The sequence below is a fragment of the Centrocercus urophasianus genome, unplaced genomic scaffold (assembly GCF_019232065.1).
Source record: "Centrocercus urophasianus isolate 14NV4802_14NV808 unplaced genomic scaffold, USGS_Curo_1.0 seq_22, whole genome shotgun sequence".
Classification (NCBI taxonomy): Eukaryota; Metazoa; Chordata; class Aves; order Galliformes; family Phasianidae; genus Centrocercus; species Centrocercus urophasianus.
Window position 1 is genome coordinate 14,917,143 of NW_024884778.1, and position 20,428 is coordinate 14,937,570.

Below are 20,428 nucleotides of genomic sequence, written 5' to 3' on the forward strand. Positions count from 1 at the left end.
TCATAAATTAAAATCTAATCATGATTTAAAGGATGGCCAGTGTATTTTTCAGGGGGAGCTGATAATGAAGCTTAGCATGTAGCTGGTTCTCTAGATGATCTCAGGCTAATCATTTACCTACAACCTCAAAGCACCAGCTTCCTCCAATCAGTGAAACAAATCTAGCTGGATTCTGATTGATTGCTACAAGGCATTTTAAGCTGTCTGCGGAAAAACCACTTCTAAAATACTACTTTCTGTATTGGATGGGTTAAGCATATTGTTGTAGAACCAGAGAGCTGAGAATAGTCTGAGTACAGCAACATGTTTTCTTTGGTAAAGGTACAACTTGGACCTTAAGAATTTTTTTCTTTAAAACCACATTTGAAAGACATATAAAAATGACAAGCTGGATTCTTAATCCATTGTGCAATTATTCATTTCAAATTATAGCAGCAGTATTAAAATGCAAGTGGGGTAATTTCTAAGAAAATCAGAAGATATAATCATATGTCAACATTCTGCAGCACTAACACACGCAAAATACCTATTGTGCTTGAGGAGGTCTGCTCCTAATGTGTGAGCATTGTGGAATAAGGTTTATTTCAAGTAAGAAGCTCTTTACCATGCAGCTGTCGAAGTGAAATTTTGTGTTCTGGACACCAAGCAGAATGTAGCCACTGTCTGTGATTTAAGACTTACCAAGCATGCCAAGAATATATTAGCTTACTCTTGGCAGTGGGAATTGCATTTGTGTAACAACAAGCTTTAAAACCCTGTTAAGAAATGTTGTCTGATCTGTAACATGGGACTCGTTCATTTTGTTGCTGTCATTTTACTGAAAAGAAAAAAAAATTGTTCACAGAATATTTTTCCAAAAATCTGTAGGGTACTTTGGAATTTATACATTTATTTTTTTAATTAAACAACAACAAAACACATTGGGTGATAGTTCCATCCAGTACTTATTTAAGGCTTGTTTATAATGTAAAGGAGAATGTTTGTTGTGTCTCCTAGACATGGTGTGGTCCCTACACTATCTCACAATACGAATTGCACAAGTTTTTCAAAACCACTGCCTGAAGTTAGGTTCTTAAATCTATATGCAAGTATTTAGAGTCAAGTTGCTCAGCACTTCTGAATAGCAGACGTTTTGTTATTCATCTGACAATATAGAGTAAAGAAGGAGAAAGATCAAACAGCTGACAAGGATTGGCCAATGAGCTGAAATGCCCAGCAGTAGTGTGAGGAACAAAAGTTTCAAGACCCTGCTCTGCTCTCCAGATGAGTACTATAACTTTCAGCGATGTATTTATGCAAAGAAATAGGGGTCTGTCAGAAAACAACTGGAAGAGAAATGCTGCAATGGCTTAGCTACCTGCCAGAGCTGAGGAAAAGTGGATTCCAATATTGTAGCTCAAGAAAAATAAGCTTGAACCAGGGTTTTCACAAATGCCAAACAAATTTCTACATAGGGAAATATTTCTTGATACAGTCGTGGAAGTTTTAAACAGTTTCATATTTGTCCCAGTACAGACTAGAAGCTTATTTTATGGATTACATTTATATTTGGTTTTGTAGAAATCCACCTTTGTTCTCTGCCCCACTGTGATCATTTTTTAAAATCTTGATTGTACATTCATGCTCAGCAGGAAAACTGCCTGTAAGTTCTCACTCAGTTTTCTTACAATTGGAGCTGTTGGAGACAAGGTTTGCTGCCTTATGGAATTGGCAAGATGCTCCTTCCTGAGATGCCTTAAGGCTGCCATTGACCTCAGGATAGCTGCAGAAGGCAGGAACAGCTGGGTCTGCATAGCTCTTGTCCCCTGGCACAATGGTTTCTGGGGAAGGAAATGCTATTATAATTTGTATCCTCAGACCCTTGGCCGCTAACCAAACTATCATAACTCTGAGCAAGACAGACACTCACGCCCAGCAAGGGCACAGGCCGGATGCAGGGAACAGGAACTGGGGACAATGGGAAGAATCTGGGGTGCAGCAGCAGCCACAAACTGTCCTCTAGTCTGCATCGAGAGTCAACGCCTCGCACAGTTACTTCTATATGAAAAGGTGCAAACTGAGAAGAACTGATAGACGTGCTCCATTGCACATGATCACCTCTCTCTCATCTGAGTAATGCCTAGAACTGAATTCTCATATTCCTACAAGTGGAAATTAGAAGATTCTTACTCTTAGAAGGAAATGTCACAGTCACTGAAAATCAGCTGGGCAGCCTAAACTGGAGTTGGCAGTGCTGGCAAAAGTCTCGTTTTGTGCTTATGGACCACAGATGCACTGCTTCTCAATCAGTATTGTTACTGATTTTCCCTATTTTTAATGTCTAATTTCTTCTTCAATAAGCTTTACATTTACTCTTCTTAGCAAGTGTCTCCATTTTTAGGACAGGTATCCCCAGTGTTCCATTTGGGATGGAATCCTGTTCACTGTGAGTACTAACACACACAGACAGTACCCAAACTCCTCACACCTAACAGTATAGTGGGGAGTTCCACTTGTGAGTGATCTTACTGTCTACAAAGAGTGGTGTTCTGTTTGGAAGGCATTGTACACAATACCAAAAAGCAACATGGATATGAAAGAATGCTTCTGGTAGAACTTGAGTTGAGGTTTGTTCAGTAAACCTACTCTGGCCCACTGGCACAGTATTTCTTCATTAATTACTGAAGAGTGAGTAGTAATGGTCAAGGAACTAAAACTCATTATTGTATTTAATTCTCTGGAGACCAACTTTACAGGAGGTTCTGGTTTGAAGATCATTGGGACTGGCAGAAGCACTTCTGTGAACAGAAACAGATTAGAACTGAGTAGAGACAGGAACATTTAAGCAAGTTTTATACCTGAAGTTCTTTTGCCTTGCTTCATCTCCTTTGCAAGCATCCAATGCTCAGAGGGCTGATCTGGATGAAAATGAAAAATGGAATGGGAGATGAGGAAACATCCAAAGGAGGAGGCTGAGGGTGTGATGATACTAGTGAACTGAACATGCCCAGCTCCTAAGCATTCAGATCAACTGGCACAGAACAACCCATGTCCATTTTACTAAACTTCAATTCTTGTCTGATTGAGAGCTGTCAGAATCATTTACATCATCTATAACAGGATTTTTCATATAATGTATGATTTTTCTCTAAACAAGAACAACTACCACATTCTAGGCTTGATCAGAGTTTTGGAGATTTTTCCCTGGTTTCAGGAGGTTTTGGACCAAACTATGCAACTTGGTTACTTATGTTTCAGGCTTCCTATTAGTTAACGTATGCTGTTTTACTATGTACAAACCGAAATGCAGTGAGAGAACATCTGTGAAAGATCACCAATAGACATTGGAAGTGGGTACTTTAAAACCTGTTTTCTCCTCCCCTGTAATATATGTATTAAGTTGTATAATCTCCAGTAATGACAATTTATTGTGGCCGTGGAAGGTAGAAATACACTACACTTACATGACACCTTGCAAGTAAGTGCCTCACAATCTTCCACAGAGAGGAAAGTAAAGGTTATGTTTATGGGGATCAGCAAATAGTTTACATGAGAAAGCATTCACTTCATGAGTATAGGATTTTTATTGCTGGGTGCCAACCTAGACTATCCAAATAACTGCTACATACCACCTTTGCACCTCTGTATTGTTTTCAAAATCCATATTTGAGTATGATTTCATCCAGTGCGGTTTCATTCTGGTGTAATGCCATTGCCTTTAACAACATTATACCAGCTTTGAATTATAATTGCAAGCAGACTCTGGACCTTTACAATTATAATTGCAGTTATCACTCTTCATAGAGTTTACACTGCAATGAAAGTAGAGAACTCCCTGTGACTAAATTCTCCATCATCCTCTTAAATTTGCATTTTTCTCAGTAGCAGATGCACAATCAAGATGAGATTCATTTAGTAGCCTTTTAATGTGTTTGAATTTAATAATTTTTAAACCATTTCTAATAGTCACTTGCAGTATCTTTTACCATTGGGCTGCAAGTGTAGGCTTAAAAATAACACTCAGGAAATCTTATTCCATAAATTGATCCTGTGAAGGAAAAGCACCTTGAAAATCCAGTGCTCCTTGAAGGCTGGCTTTATTATTCTTGTTACCATTTTATTACAAAAAATCGTATACAACAAATACTTAATATTTGTACCTCAACATGGATATACAAAAAGTCTGAGTCTGGAATTAAAGAGATGGATGCAGAAATGTTTGTGTAACGCGACATCTTGCTTGTAAGAGCACAGCTACTGTAGGTTTGACTGACTGTCAGTCTAAAATTAATCCAGTGAAAATGTGGTAAAAATGTGAAGTCCAAAGAAAAATGAAATATAAAAGACATGGAGAAATGTTCAGCTAAGTATCTATTGCATCTTTTGTTTAAAGTTCAAGTAAGAAATAGTAAGAATAATTGGAATTCAGACACACCTACCTAGACTATTCTTTGCACTTTTATTCTATTTCAAGGATGAACAGTGAGGGATTTTGTGAGACAATTTTCTCTCTAAAAGAACCTTCCTGTGCAGATGGGTCAAAATTTGGAATTTTGAATTCCAATAGTTTTGAATTTCTGTGACTGTCAGCACAAATGTTTGGAACATTAAGTGTAGATTAGCTCTCATGGATGTAGGTCCAGGTCATACACCTAAAAAAAAAAAGGATATAGAGGAACCAAATTCTCATAAGAATAGCCAATTTGTGGAAATTTATTGAACAGTCCATACTATTATTTTGTTATCAAATGCAGGCCAAAATCTTTCTTTTTTTTGGGGTCTAGAATCCAAACCTTGCCCTTGCTATGAGAGCAACTTCCTTCACTCTGCAGTAATTTTTTATTTAATATAATGGGAAGAAGAGAGATCTCCCTTGCCAGTAAGCAGATGTCCACCAAAACGTTTTTACTAACTGATCAGTTGCAAAATCCCTCACTGCAATCCCTTATAAAATAAGATGCCCTATGTCCTTCCTCCCACCCCAAGTGTAGTTGCCAAAACTTACATACAAAATTATTACTGTAATGTTTTATAGTTACTGGGAAAAAAAAATATCCATTTGGTCTTGCAGAATGATGTGAAATGAATCTCTGGCCTCAAAAAAAAAAAAAAAAAAAAAAAAAAAAAAAATCTATTAAAAGTAGCTCTTTTTTCCTCCCTCCTCCCTCTCCCAGGCCCCTTTTGCTCCCCTCCCCCAACAATAAAGGATGTTTTGGAACAGCCTTTTCAGGAAACATTTCCACAGTAAAATGCAGCATCATTTATAATATTTAAAGCTACATTTTTGTTGAGATGGCTTGGCAGGCTTTGCTTGCAAATCTGGCAGGATATGGCCAGCTGAGAGTTAGCACTAACAAACTGAGGATATGCTGACACAACAGAATGCTTTAATCATCATTGCAGCAAGCAAGACAAGATCTTCTCCTGCACTGCCAGCTCTTCCCAGTGTGAGAACCAATGGTACTGCGTGTTTCTCCTTCCCTCCCCTGCCTCTAGAGAGTACAGTTTTCCCTTGCTGTTTCTACTGAACTAAAAAAACCTTGTTGGGTAAGAGCATATAATATAATGAGCAATGGATATTCCTCTTGGCCAATGCTGTTATGAAAATACTGGACGTTTCCAGCACAATAAGGAAGCTTAATAATTAAAAAGAAAGCCCTTAAACCATTTAAAAGGGCTATATTCATTTGCAGCTAAGGCTTTTCTGCTTATCATGCATGCCCATTTCTAAAACAGAGCTGAAAGTGATATTCAGTTAGCAACATCATTATCAGAACCTTGCCCCTTTCCAGAGTTGAAAACTGAGTTTATCCATTTACCCAAATCTGTTGAAGTAAATCAGTCTCATATTTAAAAGAAGTCCCAGTCAATTCAACGCTGAAGATCTAAAGTTACTGCTTTGAAAGAGGCTTGAATGATAGGGAGGGCCCAGAGAATTCCTGCTGAATGATCTGTGTGAGTTTCAGGGCAGAGACTATGTTCTAGCATTAACCTAGCACAGGATTTGACACAACAAAGACCTGTGTCATGAAAGAGAGTGTGAAATGAAGTAACTATTCATATTTTGGAAGCCTATCAAAGTATAGACTCTGTTTGCTGTCTTTGTTTAACTTCTTGCTAGTACAAAGTCTCAATGCAATTGGCTGCTGCAAAGTGTGAATGTAGATATCTGTAAGAGGCAGCCTAAGCAACTGGACTGAGTACAGATCTGAATGTTGTTTCTCATCTGTGGATCTGGAATAAGACAGAATAAAATTTCCCTGCTGCTTCCTTCATTTGCTTTCCTTGTCTTGGTGTGCAATCAACTTGAAACGGTGCTGGTCTCTGCAAGGCCAAGTGTAGCAGGGCTCTCTACCTCATTTAGGAACTTCAGGTGCCTTGCATACCAACAAGTATGATTCAGGTCTCTTTCAAAGATAACATGCTGCATGTAGTGGTATCTTCGCAAGTGTGCAGCTTTTATATAAAACAGTAAGGTCCAAATAGTAGGGTTCCATCGACAGGGATCCACTGTACAGTCTTTGAAAAAGACTGTTTGCCTGTTTCACCAAATTTGCCAGGTCTGATTAATGAGCAGTGAAATGACGCTGTCTCCATCCATATCCTGAGCTGTTGTTGCTGATACCAGTTTCCAGCTCTAAACTGAGATCTGAGCAAATATATAGCAAACAAGATCTCTGAGAAATCTCAGCAGAAATGCATTTGAATTTATATGGCTTTGAAAGTATGTGACAGAAGAGGACTGGTGAAATAGAGGGTCAGATAATGAAAGATTGAGCAGAAGTAAAAATATTTACATCTAAATAGTTTTTTTTATACTGGAAAATAGGTGGTATAGATGTTGAGGCAACTCATAGAGCGTACAAGCAAAAATGTAAGAAGTAGGAATTTTTTTCTGTCTGAAGTTCTTCCACTCACAGGTTACTAACTACTAGTAATTAATGGTTGCTGGTTAGGAGCTGTACTATGCATGCATGTTATGTATATATGTCCTTGCTTATGTACAGACACACATATATGACAAGATAATCATATTGCAAATGAAGCCTCGAAATCTTTCCCTAACCGTGACTTTCTTCTTTTCTTGGGTCAGTCAGTGGCTACTGATTTTCTTCTGAAAGCTAGCGAGCAACACTTTCATGTGCTGCTTCTCCATTCTGATTTTGTATCTACATCTGACATATGAAAATGAATAATCAGAAACTCAGAAATTGGTTTTGTTACAGTTACCAACTCATTGAGAGCTAGTTAGTGCTGATGAAAGGATATTGCTGTATTTATGTAATTGGAGACATACTTATGTAGCTGATTTTTAAACACCATGGGCAAGGAAGTTGGAATGGGATTTAAGACCAGGCATGTAATTTCTTCCCATGCTTGAAAGAGAAGCTGAAACACTTGACAGGTGTATGGCTGAGCTGCTGATTCAGGAGGCTGTAGCTTTTTTTTTGCCATCATTTATATTTTCTTCCTTCTATAAATCTCAAGCTGCAGCTTTGTATTGCTTTGTTTACAAAGTTGATGTTACCTTCATTTAAGTGAGAGATATTATATATCATTGAAAAGGAAAAAGTCCCATTAAAATGTACTCCAGGACAGAGTTCACAATTGCAAATCAAATATTGAATCCTGATCCCTCAAGGCTTAACTGTACCAATGGTGAACTGAGAATAAGAGCGTGCACGCTGAAGTGAAAGGGCAGGGCGGGCCTATCAAAACTTCTGAAGTTCTGTAACACAAGTCATGACAACAGTTACAGGAAGTCCATTTTCTAGGCTTCAGGATTTTAGACTACGGAAGGGCTGCACAACTCACTGCCTCCTTTTATGCAGTACTGAAAAGCTGAGACCTCAACAAATCGTAGGGCTGGACAATCACCAATTGCGTGAAGTTTAACAAGACGAAATACGGGCTTCGGCACCTGGCATGGGGCAACCCTGGCTATGTACAGACTGTGGGATGAGAGGCTGGAGAGCAGCCCCATGGAAAGGGATCTGGGGGGTTCTGGTTGATGGCAAGTTGAACCTAGTCAGCACAGTGCCCTGGAGTGCATGAGGCCCAGCACTGACAGCTGAGCAATAGAAGGCACTGTCCCACTTGTGGCTCTGTGCTGGCACAGCCCAACCTCAAGCACAGTGCTCAGGTTTGGGCACCATAGTATAAAGACATAAAACTGTTGGAGATTGTCCCAAGTAGGGCTGCGAAAATGATGAAGGGTCTGGAGGGCAAGATGTATGTGGAGTGGCTGAGGTTGCTTTAGAGAAGATAGAGGGGAGGTGACATGGCAGCCTACAGCTCCTCACAGGGAGCAAAGTGACAGTGCTGAGCTCTGCTCTGGTGACAGTGACAGGACCTGAGGGAAAATCACAGGGCTGTGTCAGGAGAGGGTCAGGAGGGTGTTAGGAAAAGGTTCTGCACCAAAGGGTTCCATGCCCTGTTCCTGGGCATGGAACAGGCTCCGTGGGGCAATGGGCACAGCTCCAAGCTGCTGGAGTTCAAGGAGCATTTGGACACCACACGCAGATAACAGGGTTTGGATTTTGGGTGGTGCTCTGTGGAGCTGGGAGTTGGACTTGGTGTTCCTTGTGGATCCCTTCCACCTTAGGAGAGTCTACAATTCCATTATTTTTCACTGATGTTATGGAAGCAGTGATTAAAATGGTCTCAACTGCTTTGGCTATAATGATGGTCTTGCTAGAAATGTATTTGTCTCAGTTCAACTTTCATTTTAAGACATTTATAAAAATATTGTCTAGAGAAATGGTCACCAGTGAACACTGTCTGAAGAAGTTGCTGTTTCCTATTAGATAAAGAACTTCTTGCTTCTGCAAGAAACACTTCATTGACTAGTTGATGTTTGACATAGTGAGGGATGCAGGAAGACAGCTGCTGGATACATGCAGGTATACTCAATGACTTTCTCTGCACATGATTTGCCTTGAGCTTTTTCTCTACTGCCAGTAGCAGAGCAGTGTAAAATGCAAGGCAGAACAACAGCTCAGAAGGTTTAAAGCCTGTGGAAATGTACCTCACCCAGCACATCATCTCTGAGATGTTAAATATACTGAATAGATGACTAAGGAAGAACAGTAAAACATAGGCGAAGTGAAGTTATTCAAAGTCAGGCGTAACCAGCTGACTGTTTCTATTTTTGAGTTGCTAAACATTAATAGTAGCACTGAAGATCAAAAACCAAATAGTTCATTCATGGCATGGCCCATACCACCCAAAGCTCCAGAGTCTGAAAATATTACAACCTACTTTTAAACTCCCATTACCAAGTTTTTTTTTGTTTTGTTTTGTTTTGTTTTGTTTTTTAATAAATAAAATCCCATAGAAACAATAAGTATTTACAATTAGATCAAAATTCTGAACATAATTCACAAGAGAAAACACTGTTTTTTGAGAAAATGTTTTCATATCCTCATAACAGTCATTTGTTCTAAATTAGTACACAGCAATTGTCCATTAAATGAACATTTTTCCCTTAAGACCTATTCTTGTAGAAAAGTATTTTAGGCAAAACTTCCTAACCATGATGTAACCGTTTAGAATTAGAACATTTCTGTGATTAGTAATTCACATAAAATTAATATTTTCCATGGCTTTAGGAAAACATGATAAATAATTATCAAAATGTAAGAGAAGCCAGGATGTAGGGAGAACGATATATTTTATTAAAGCAGCTTATACAGTTGAATTAAAAGTATAGGCTTTTTGGGCACTCAGTCCCCCCATAATAATAAAGGATAACACCTGTTCCTGCAAATCTGTATTGTCTTTTATCCTTAGAGCATTATGACAACTATTACATTACCACTCTCAAAATATATGCATTGTATATGTCTGCGTTAGACTGAAATCCTCAAGAAGTGCAACTGCTAAACTGTTACTCACAAAAATATTACCACTTGCAATGAAGTAGAATGATATTCTCTGAGTTACTGTGCTTCTTACTTACAGAGAAATTCTTACTGTAACAAAGTCATTAATTTAATTTCATTTTCAATGCATCTTTTCCACTGTCCTTTTCAAATAACGTTTAATAATACTTATGTAAGAATATGCCTCAGCATTCCCTTTTATTTAAAACTAATTCTGGTATCTCATTTCTAGTGATTCCAATGTGAAATTGGATTTTGTGGGAAATGCAGTCTCAGCTTAATATTTTTTACAGTATATTGCTATTAAAGGAATTTGGTATTAGAACTGTGGTCTATCTTGGTACCAGTTAGTCTTTGGTATGTCCTCCTAGAGGAGGGGATGAACTCTGCAATTAAACGGAGGTTTTCCAATAAGTGGTAGATGGCAAAACTTCAAGTGCCCAGTGTCCAGCTGAAAGTGAGTTCCTGAGAGAACAACTTCTTCTGAATGGTAACAGCCACAAATCAGTGTGCGTGCAATCCCTGTCAGAATCTAATGCTCAGTTCGCGCAATGTGCCTAAATCTAAAGTGCAGGAAAACATGCAATTTGAGCATTAACTCACAACACACCATTTGTTTTAAGGCAATTTTTCTAAGTTACCTGAAACTTAGTGAAGATCAAAGCTGTTTAGCCTCACACTGACTTCATCTCTCTGAAATCTCATCTGTGGATTTTTAACCTTGAGGCTGAATGATCCAATTCTCCAATCACTTCCTGGTAGGCATAATGCTTACTACTGACCATAGGCCCAGAGGTTGTCTGAAATAAGTAGTAGGAAATATTTATGTAAGGCATAAGCGTAAAGATTTATTTTAATATTTAATTTTGACAGCCTCTTTTTGTACCAACTAAGATTTCCAAGGGCCACGTTGGTAGGAAGGCCAATTTAGAGTCACTGAAAATTGTGCCTTCTCATCTATTCCAAATTCTACTCCTTTTTGGTCTGCTTACATATCACCACTAGAAATATCTAAGTTTAAGGCACACTTCTTGCTAAATAAAGAAAAGTTGGTCACTGTGTGGAAACTAAGGGTATTCAATAAAGGACCACTCCTTGCTTCAAAGATATGTGTTACAGTTAGTGGCTTTTTTTTCTTTCCAAAATTCTGTTCTTGAGCACATCACTGTGGATCATACTTGCTTTAGTTTCTCAAATAATTCACAAACAGTAAATGTGGCCACAATACATGTGAATACATGTGAATCTAAGGTAATCTCACAGTTGTATTGAGAATACTAGAAGAAGATAATGTAACTAAATTTACCTTTTAACAAATTTTTGCATTCTCCTATGCTTTGCTCCCTGTGGAAATCTTGTTTGACACTATAGTGCAATGCATAAAATAAAATTAGCAATCTTAAAGCATTGAACCTCTCAAAAGCATTCTCATTCCCAGTGATAAATAATGATATCTCAAGTCAAACTAATGTACTAGGGTTTCCATTACAGGTTTGTGTTTCCAAGAATGAATTCAAATCTTGCTTTTATTTAAGAGGAGTCATCCTATCCCAATTTTCCATAGCATTTTGACTGAATATATTTTTCAAATAAGTTTGGTATTATGCGAATCGATTCCAGCAACAGACTTCCCAGAGCATCTGAAGGCTGCATTAGCACTATCTAGTGTGGCATGTGCATTGCAGACCATAGCAGAGAGGCAGCTGCACTGCATCTCCACACAGACTGCTTCACCACTTGTCTTGGAACTGTATGAGCAGAGCAACTGACAAGGCTGCTTCCTAAGAGTGATGAACAATGCATATTCCTCAATTAATGCTTGAAATGGAGTCAAGTTTTTGAGTTTGTCCATAAATGATGGGCCTAATTCATACTTATACCAAGTCCTTGTTACAGAAGTCTATCAGTGTAAAAATATATAATGGTAGGAACAAGTACTAGACCTGACATGTCTAATTTTACCTTCTGAGTTCTTGTGTGAAGTTACACTAATCCATGATTCAACTTCATTGTTACTTTGCCACTGCCTCGGGAGCACAGAATCAAACATAATACTTAAAATGTTTCCCTGGAAATGTTTAAGGAGAAAGATTTTTATTTTTAAGTTGAAAATTTAACTTCATGCTTAACCAACCATAGTGAAGCAAGCACCAATCATACTTGTCAAGCAATTTTAAGAAATAAGATAGTTAAAAAAATTAATTCTGAAAATACTGCCAACAATTTCATGATATAGATATTTTTAATATTAAAAGTAAATTGTAAATGTGTCTTTATAAACAATATGCATAAAATAGATCTACTATACTAAGCTCTCTCTTCTTTAAATGCTGTTTCACAGTAATTTCTTAAGTATGCAAAGTTTTCTCTCAAAGAAATAGTGCAATCTGAAGAACATACATTATGTCAGAGGATAAGAACTACTACTGCCATTAATATAAGTCTTTATAGATTTCTTGTAGGAGTGGATGAAGACTCATATCTGTTTCCGTTTTCTTTATTATTTGCAACAGCTGCACATGTTCCGTTACTATTTGCCTGAGGTCTGTCATTTTCTGAAGCAATTTTGCAAACAGTTGTGATGACTCTGGATGATTCAGCTTTAGCTGGAGCTCCAAAGCTTGCAACAGATTATCTTGTATATCTTCAATGGGCTTCACATTTAACAAACCTGGGCGATCTAGGGAAAAAAGGAGGGAGGAGGGGGTTATTTCTATAAAGAAAATGGTAACAACAATCTAATGTAGTAATCTTTTACTCTATATTAAGTATTTACATATGGCATTTACTGACAATTGACAAACTCTTAATGTACTTATTTTAAGATTTTACTAGAATCTGCTACAGGAAGTTTTAGAATTAGTCTTAGAAACAGCTCAAGCATATAAGATAGGCTTATGCAGTACTGCAATGCATTTTTCACAGTAATCTTGGAAACAAACCATGAATTGAGAGATAAAAAGCCTGTAATCCAGCTTCAGAAAATCAACATATACTCAGTGAATTTGCACGCAATTACTACCATTAAAAATATTTCCTGTGAAGATGCACACTAAACTATCAGATGAAAAAAGAAATAAATTCAGCTTCTGAGAGAGACACTGTCCATGACAGAATACAGAACTAGACTGATGCAGTCACACTAATTGGAGAGATCTAAAAAATTCAGGCTCAGTTCTTCCCCACATCTGAGTTCCAGTTGCTGTTAAGAAATCTCATGATAGCTTTTAGCATCAGCTTAGCCACATATGCTTATAGTAGTAGGAACTGATAGATGTGGCTTGCAGAGAAAATACCTTTTCTGGGCTCCAGCCAACAGAGACTTATCCTCCATAAGGAGGAACCTGGTATGGATGTTTACAACAAAAATCAGCATGCCTGCAATGGCTGCAAGACTCCGGGATTATCTTTGGTATATTTTATTATTTAAAAAGAAGTAAATCTTTCCTCATTGGTCATCATTATTATCTTGCATAATGACAGTTGTTCTCTTATTTCTGTCTGCCTCCCTCCAACCATCTTTAAGAGGTTTCCATTATTTAACATAATCCTTTTTCTTTTTTTTTCCCTCTAACTTGTATAAATTATTATTGTATTAAATCCTCACATATGGTAACCCTCACATCTACTGGGTAAGCATCCCAATTATCAGAATACTCTGCAAAAAAAAAAAAGTCAATAATTTCAATAACATTTTCTGTGTAGCCATGGAATTAATTTCAGATTGATCAATAACAAATAATGGCTATAGCTGGCCTTGAGTTACTTTTCCAAAGGAAATACTTCCCTTTCAGAATGGGCATTTGATCTATATTTTGAAATTCTCAAACATGATCTTAGTAACCTTTCTGTGCATGCAATTCTACCTCTAACTGCAATTGTGTTGTGTATTAGAGAAAAAAGGCTGGGGAAAAACATCTTTGTAAATAATTTAAGATCTTACTTAAATCAGAAAAAAAAAACCACAGTGTAAATTAAAAGGCAGAGCTGGCATGGAAACAAATGAATATACAAAAGTCATGAATACTGCACTGATTAAGAACATGCAGCTAACGCTCAAAAAAGCAAGGTTTGGGAATTGTATTTCAGAAGTAGGAATAACAGCAAGTTTGATATTTATTTGACTGTGGTTTTATGATGCAATAGCCTTCTGTTTTAAGTGATCTTCCCCTTTGGAACTTCATGCTAATAAGCTGTTTGCGTCTTCCAGAGATCACTTATTTATACCATTCAACTGGTAACACCTTAAAATACGGTTCAGAAAATTTGTAAGTAAATACAGAACCACAGAATCATAAAAGCATTTTTTGTTGGAAATATCAGCAAGCAGGAAACCATCTCCAGCAAACAGTTCTTTTCTGACAATACTGATAAATGAAATTAATAAGGCATTTTTTAAAAATACTTAAGAGATTTTTTTTGAAAATTACAAATATTTATTTTTAAGATTGCATGTGCTGCAAAAAAAACCTAGTTGCTTTCTTTGGATCTTTCAGAAAATTCCAAGCTTGGAATAGTTCAAAGCTGTTTGATAATTTTAGCTTTGAGTTGCCATAGCTTTATATTTTACTTACATCTTGCAGATCAACTCTGAACTGGCTGAATATGACTCAGTGTTCAGTGATACAAAAATCAAGAAGCAAAAAGACTGTGGCCTCAATTTCCTCTGAGATTATTCTTTTTGCCCCCTGCTTCTTTTGTAGTGGGATTTTTTAGATTGTGAGTATTTCAGAAGTGAAATTCACTTCAAACACCATGCTCTTTAGCGAGAATCTCAGAGTCCAGGAAGGGAACACAGGAGATCAGTGCTGAGACTGGAACTTAAAAATGTCCCTGGTAAACTGGAGTTCAGGGAGATTTAAGCACCTAACTTCCTAAAGTTCTTTTAAAAAAATAAAAAACAGACAAATGGTTTTGTAATAACTGAATTGAACCATGGTCAGAAAAGATGACTACGACAAAAGCTTAGGAGACCATAAGAAGTTATTTTTAAATAGGCCGATTCAGTAGGAAGGAAAATTTCCATTGAAGACAAGTGAGATTTTTTTCATGAATGAGAACTTCAGGATATGGACATTATTTTGGGTGTTGACAGTTTGCCATACTTTCTCAGTACAAATTTCTTACAGAGGAAAATGCTGTTTCTGTTCCAAGATACATATATAAATATGAAAGAAAAAGGAACTAAGAGACAAAAGGCTTTATTTCAAGATGTTATTGAATACTTCAAGTTGTTCAGATGCTTTTAGTTAATATGTTCTAGAATCACTGGCTTACATTAAGAAAAATGTATTTTGTGCAGGACAGAGAACACAAATGCAAGAAACTACAGGTAAGTGTGCCTTGTGGAAAAAAATACAAAGGAAATGATTAACAGTGAGCCCTGAAAAACAGTTAGATTGGAGTAGACAGAAACAGAAATGGGAAGAAACTAGATGAGACAGGGTGGTGGAGGCCTTTGGAGAGGCCAAGACAGAATCTAATATGCTGTATGAAAGCTCACAGAGAAGACTGCAACGTGAATCAATGAGGGATGTGGAAGACAAAGACAAACGAATTGTAGCAGGACATTCCTATGATAAAATGAAATTAAGTTAAAGAATGCCAAAGGACGAGGACTTGAAATGATTACAGTGAGAGAGGATGGCCAACTAGAAACTACTTTTAAGCCTATCTGATAAAGAAGATTGTTTGTTAAAGTTCAGAGTATTTTCACTGTCTGCTACTTGCTACATATCTTTAATCCATTCAGAGTACCACACCTCATTTCTTCTTATTACTTTTCTTTATCCAGTTTTTTTGTTAGGTTTTAATTCACTGTCATCTTGGTATTTCATTGAAAATTCTGCAGGAAACTGTTTAAAACTAAGAAAAATGTTCACAGTGTCTGGGGAAGAGTGATAATCCTTTAGTTTTGTTTCAGCAGTGTGACTTTGTGTAAACTTACGCCCTATACTATCTCAGGGAAAAAGATTTTATGTTCTTATACATGCTTCTTTTGTGTTCCTAACATTAACAGCAATTTTTTCTACTCCTCACATAGGAAAATTCAATCTGCATGCTTGTGTCCATACCTTCATATCTTACTATCTTTGACAAAGTGTGTTTTGCACACAAATATACATTCTCAAAACTTAATACGATAAAGCAGGCAAAGATATTTGACTGAATAACTGTACTACTGCTTTTGCTGAGGCACATAGGATTCAGCAGATTGAGTTTTTCTTCTGAGACTGCCACATATATTGGAGTCACCAGAATCTTGGTTCAAAGCCCACAGTGATTATCTGCAGTTCTTGGTTTGATTAGGAAGCAGTTTTTTTATTGTAACGGGTGTGCTAAGCAGGATCTCTGTGGGAGTCAAATATGGACAATTTCTTGGTTCTATTCTGTGAAAAATCTTCAATTTTTTTTTATTTTTTACCTCAGCTTGTAGGAAAATTATTGAATACAGTGGTTAAACAACCAGCTTAAACACAGCTCAAGTATGAAAGAAAAGTGCTCAGAGACGAATAAAAGTGAACATAGCAATCTTTTTGAATGCAAATATTAGCCTGTGAGTTGACTAACAGTGTCTGCTACTTTACAGGTGTGCCCTACCAGAGCTGTCCACCACCACTATATCCTAAACACTGTGTAGAATAATTTACAGGAGATTAGGACCATCCACAATACATTAACATGCTACAAAATTACCTTTTGAGCTTTTTCTTTATTTGACAACAAGTGCTCTGAATCAGTTTTCTCCGTTTATAAACACGGATTAAACCCAAGAAGGCTTGGACTATTACCAAACAGATATTAACAGATATTCAACTTCTTAAACCTTCTTATTATGCTATAATTCATTTTGAGCTCTCTAACACAGAGTATTTTTTAAGATGCTTTAACACATTCACCAAGGCACTCAGCACTCACTGAGGAAACGCCTCACTGGCACAGAGTTCTGCAATGGGGAAGAAGAAGGTCGCCTTGAAAAGAAGAGACTTTATTCTTTACATAAACACATTTTTCAAAGTTACTGTAAGTAAAAGAATGCCATAATGAAATTTTATAATTGTTGTTAGTGGCATAAAGTATTTCCTTCATAAGAACAAGGTAATATCTTACAGTTCAGAGTATCTCTGTTTCATCAGTATTAAATTCAGAATACTAGAATTTGTTTGCCATGTACAGCATTTTAAGGCAAAATACACAGACATTAGGAACAATTTTCAGCTTTATAATAATGAGCTCACAGTAACATCTGGAATCACTGAGACAAACTGTGGCTGCACTGAGCATCTCAGAAACAATAAAATGACTGTGGGAGTACTTTCATTTTGTTGCTATTACAGCTAATTTGTCAGTTTCTTGCTACTGTCACATATAATGTAAAGTCAACTATTTTGATATCAAAAGGTTGAACGGTTTTATAAGATTTGTGGCAAACTTTTTTACGTGTGATTTTCCAGCTGGAATGATCTTTCTCTTCCCTCTTCTCTTTAGAGCTGCATAGGAGATAGCACTCAGGTAGACAGCAGCACTAACATTAGTTTGGTACAACAAATCTACTGAGAGGATTCAGCCAAGATCATTTTTTTGTCTCACATATTTTGTAGGATATCTTTATACGATACCTATACAGTGGATTTTGTAAAGTAACTGAAACATCACAGTATTCCTGGAGCTACTGAAGTCTTTGACGTACTATGTACTGGTTTTCAGATGCTGTTCTCAATGAAATGGTTCTGGTTAATAATCAAAAAGTTCTTACAGAAATTCTTACAGAATCACGAGAATCTAAGACATCTGAGAAATAGGTTTCCTGTTGTATATCACAGAATACATACAGTTCAATACATGTAGTATCTAATTCTAAACTACACGATAAAACTGTTCTCTAACTGTTGGCAAATCTTAATCATTTTCAAAATAGAATCTCAGTTTGCATAAATAACTATAATTGTTTTTCAAAAAGAAAAGTTCTGAACAAAGATTGTAAGAAACCTTATATAAAATTAATGTATTTTTCTAAGGAGAACAAATTCACATTTAGGGACTGGATTTAAGCGCTAAATAGTAACATTCAGGTAATTCTTTATGGATCTCTGTTTTCAAACTAGTCTTAAAATAACAAAGACTTGTTGAGAAATCTGATTCAGAGCACTCAATTATTGTTTTTCTGTGGATCATTGTTCTCCTGAGATCTAAAACGTATTATTAGTTACATCATACCTGTTTCCTCTAATGCAAACCAAACATCATTGAAGTATAGCAGACCTAGTTTCACAGATTGCAAGTTCCCTTTTTTCAATCAGGAGTGCATTTTGAGAGGCCTGTTTTTCATCTGTTAAATTTCACTATGTTAGAAAATGCAAAATACTGACATGCTTTGTGTTGTGCCCTAATAGGCTAGTGTAATTTCTCCTCCCCCATCAAATGCAACCAAAAATATACTAGTAACATATTTTTCTGTACTGAATTAATTCAGAGTCATCAGGGATCACTGTGTTCAAAGGTTTGCTCAAGAAAACATTTTCTGGGAACTGTACTTATTTGACATGGCTTTAGTTGTCTAATAAACCATATTAAGATACCACATTTTTATTGAATGAAACAAAACAGCAAGAGAGAATTTATGTGAATTTAAATGTATAAGAAGTTATGCACAGCAAGCAGTGCACTATCAACAGAATGTTTGATTTTAGAACAAGGGCATGCGGTTGTTGTGTTTGATTGCTTAAACATAATTCAATAATACTCTGCACTGCTCTGTGGAGGATCTGAATTCAGAACATTCAGCACATTCCTCCTATTGATATCTGCACCAGCGATCTAAGCCAAAATATACACAGATGAGTTGGTTATATTTTCTTTCTGCAACATCACAAGTTGATAGCATTGGCCAAAGCAAAAGAACCGCAATCTGATCTGAAACGTATATCTGATATAACAGATTATTGGTAGAAAGGATTCTAAGTGAACTACATTTGGGTTGTAAATTTGCAAAATGTAGTAATTAAAAATCTTCAATATATTGCCTCCAATACAAGCTGAAAATCCAGTGTCATTATAATTAAGTGTTAGAATGAATGTAGCACGATACCTGGGCTCTCAGATTCACGTTTGCTCGAAGTACAACATTAACACTAACAGAGCAGCTTTGGAAAGATGAGGAGAGCAGACACACAAATGCCTGTTTTTCTCAGGCATTTGCAGAACACTTTCCTAATAAACCTACTGGTGGACAAAACCTGGTGTGAATTAAAAACCCAAAACCAAGATAAACCCATCCTGTAAGCCAAATGCCACATGTATTTTGAAAATTTTATGGAGTTAAAGTTATTTGTGTTCAATTAGTAAGCCACACTTAACTGCAGGTTTAAAAAATCCTCATTCAGAAGTTGAATTGTCAGAAGGTTTTGCCAGTGAAATTCCACTCGTCCTTTTTTTTTTTGCTTCTTTCCAAAAGATGGCCGTGATTTATTTAATTACATGACCTACTGATTCAGCAGACACGTCCAGCTCCATCACTAATATCAGGTCATTTACATTTTCAGTTTCTGCATGAAACTGAAAAAGTGGCAAGCGATACCAGGAAAGCTGAAAGCTACTCAAAAACTACCTGCAAATAAACTCCCATCTCTTACTGCACTTTCCTGTTCAGACAGGAATTAAAAGTGTCAATTCTATTACATACTATCATAAATAATAGATAGCTCTTACCTCCACTTAGTATAATGACAGCTATAAATATTGCCAGGTCACTGTCATCTAATTCCAGTGCATTGAACTTCACAGCAAACTCAAACTTGGGCTCCATAAAGTCACAAAAAGGTTTTCTCAGGCTCTTCAGAAACTCCCGTGTCATGAATCCTTGTCCATCAGATATAAGAACTCCATCTTTATTCATCAGAGAAGCCAGGAGAGTATATATGATCTCATGGACACCATATTTCAGGAGAGTTACCTGATCATTCAGGTCAAGATTCACAAAACCTGGAATGTTCTTTGCAAACTCTGTAATCTCCTGCACTGCTTCCACAGAGCGAAACTGACATCGCTGGAAAATGCGAATTGCTACTTCTTTGTTCTGCTCCTGCAGAGGTGATACATGCTTACACTTGATCTGGTCTTCTCCCATCCTTAAAGAGTTCATGTCATAAATAACAAATGGCTAAAAATGAAAGGAGAACACAGGTTACTTGCATGTCTTTTCTATGAACATTTGGCTCTTGAGAAATTAGAGTAACATACTGAGGAATAACTCATCAGAAAACACTTAGAAATACCTGGGCAGTGCATCAGGAGTAGTCACTTTTGGGTTAAATCTTTATAATCCTATTAAAGCAAACATTCTCATAATGTTAAAATGATATACAGAAAGGATAAGTAATTCTTACGGACTTATCGTGTTCTGTAAATCAACATGTTAAAAATAGGACTTTGGGTGACACTTTTCTTATCTGGAGGAGTGGGAGGTAAAGGAGGTAACAACATTTACAATATTCATGATTTTTTGCCCTGTTTTTTTTTTTTTTTTTTTTTTCCTCCCATTTTACAGAAGTTCTGTAACACTATAA

The 20,428-nt window shown here is 36.7% G+C and overlaps 1 protein-coding gene across 3 annotated transcripts in view; it reads right to left on the reverse strand.

Moving 5' to 3' along the window:
* Positions 1-11,926: 11,926 nt before the first annotated feature.
* PPARG (peroxisome proliferator activated receptor gamma) overlaps positions 11,927-20,428 on the reverse strand; it is a 52,870-nt gene continuing 44,368 nt past the window's right edge. For all 3 annotated transcript variants that reach the window (XM_042823602.1, XM_042823601.1, XM_042823603.1), the window contains exons 6-7: positions 19,572-20,022; positions 11,927-12,543 (exon numbers count right to left, since the gene is read on the reverse strand). In XM_042823602.1, the coding sequence (XP_042679536.1) occupies positions 12,296-12,543; positions 19,572-20,022 (699 nt within the window). In that variant the 3' untranslated portion in view covers positions 11,927-12,295. The remainder of the gene's footprint in view (positions 12,544-19,571; positions 20,023-20,428) is intronic.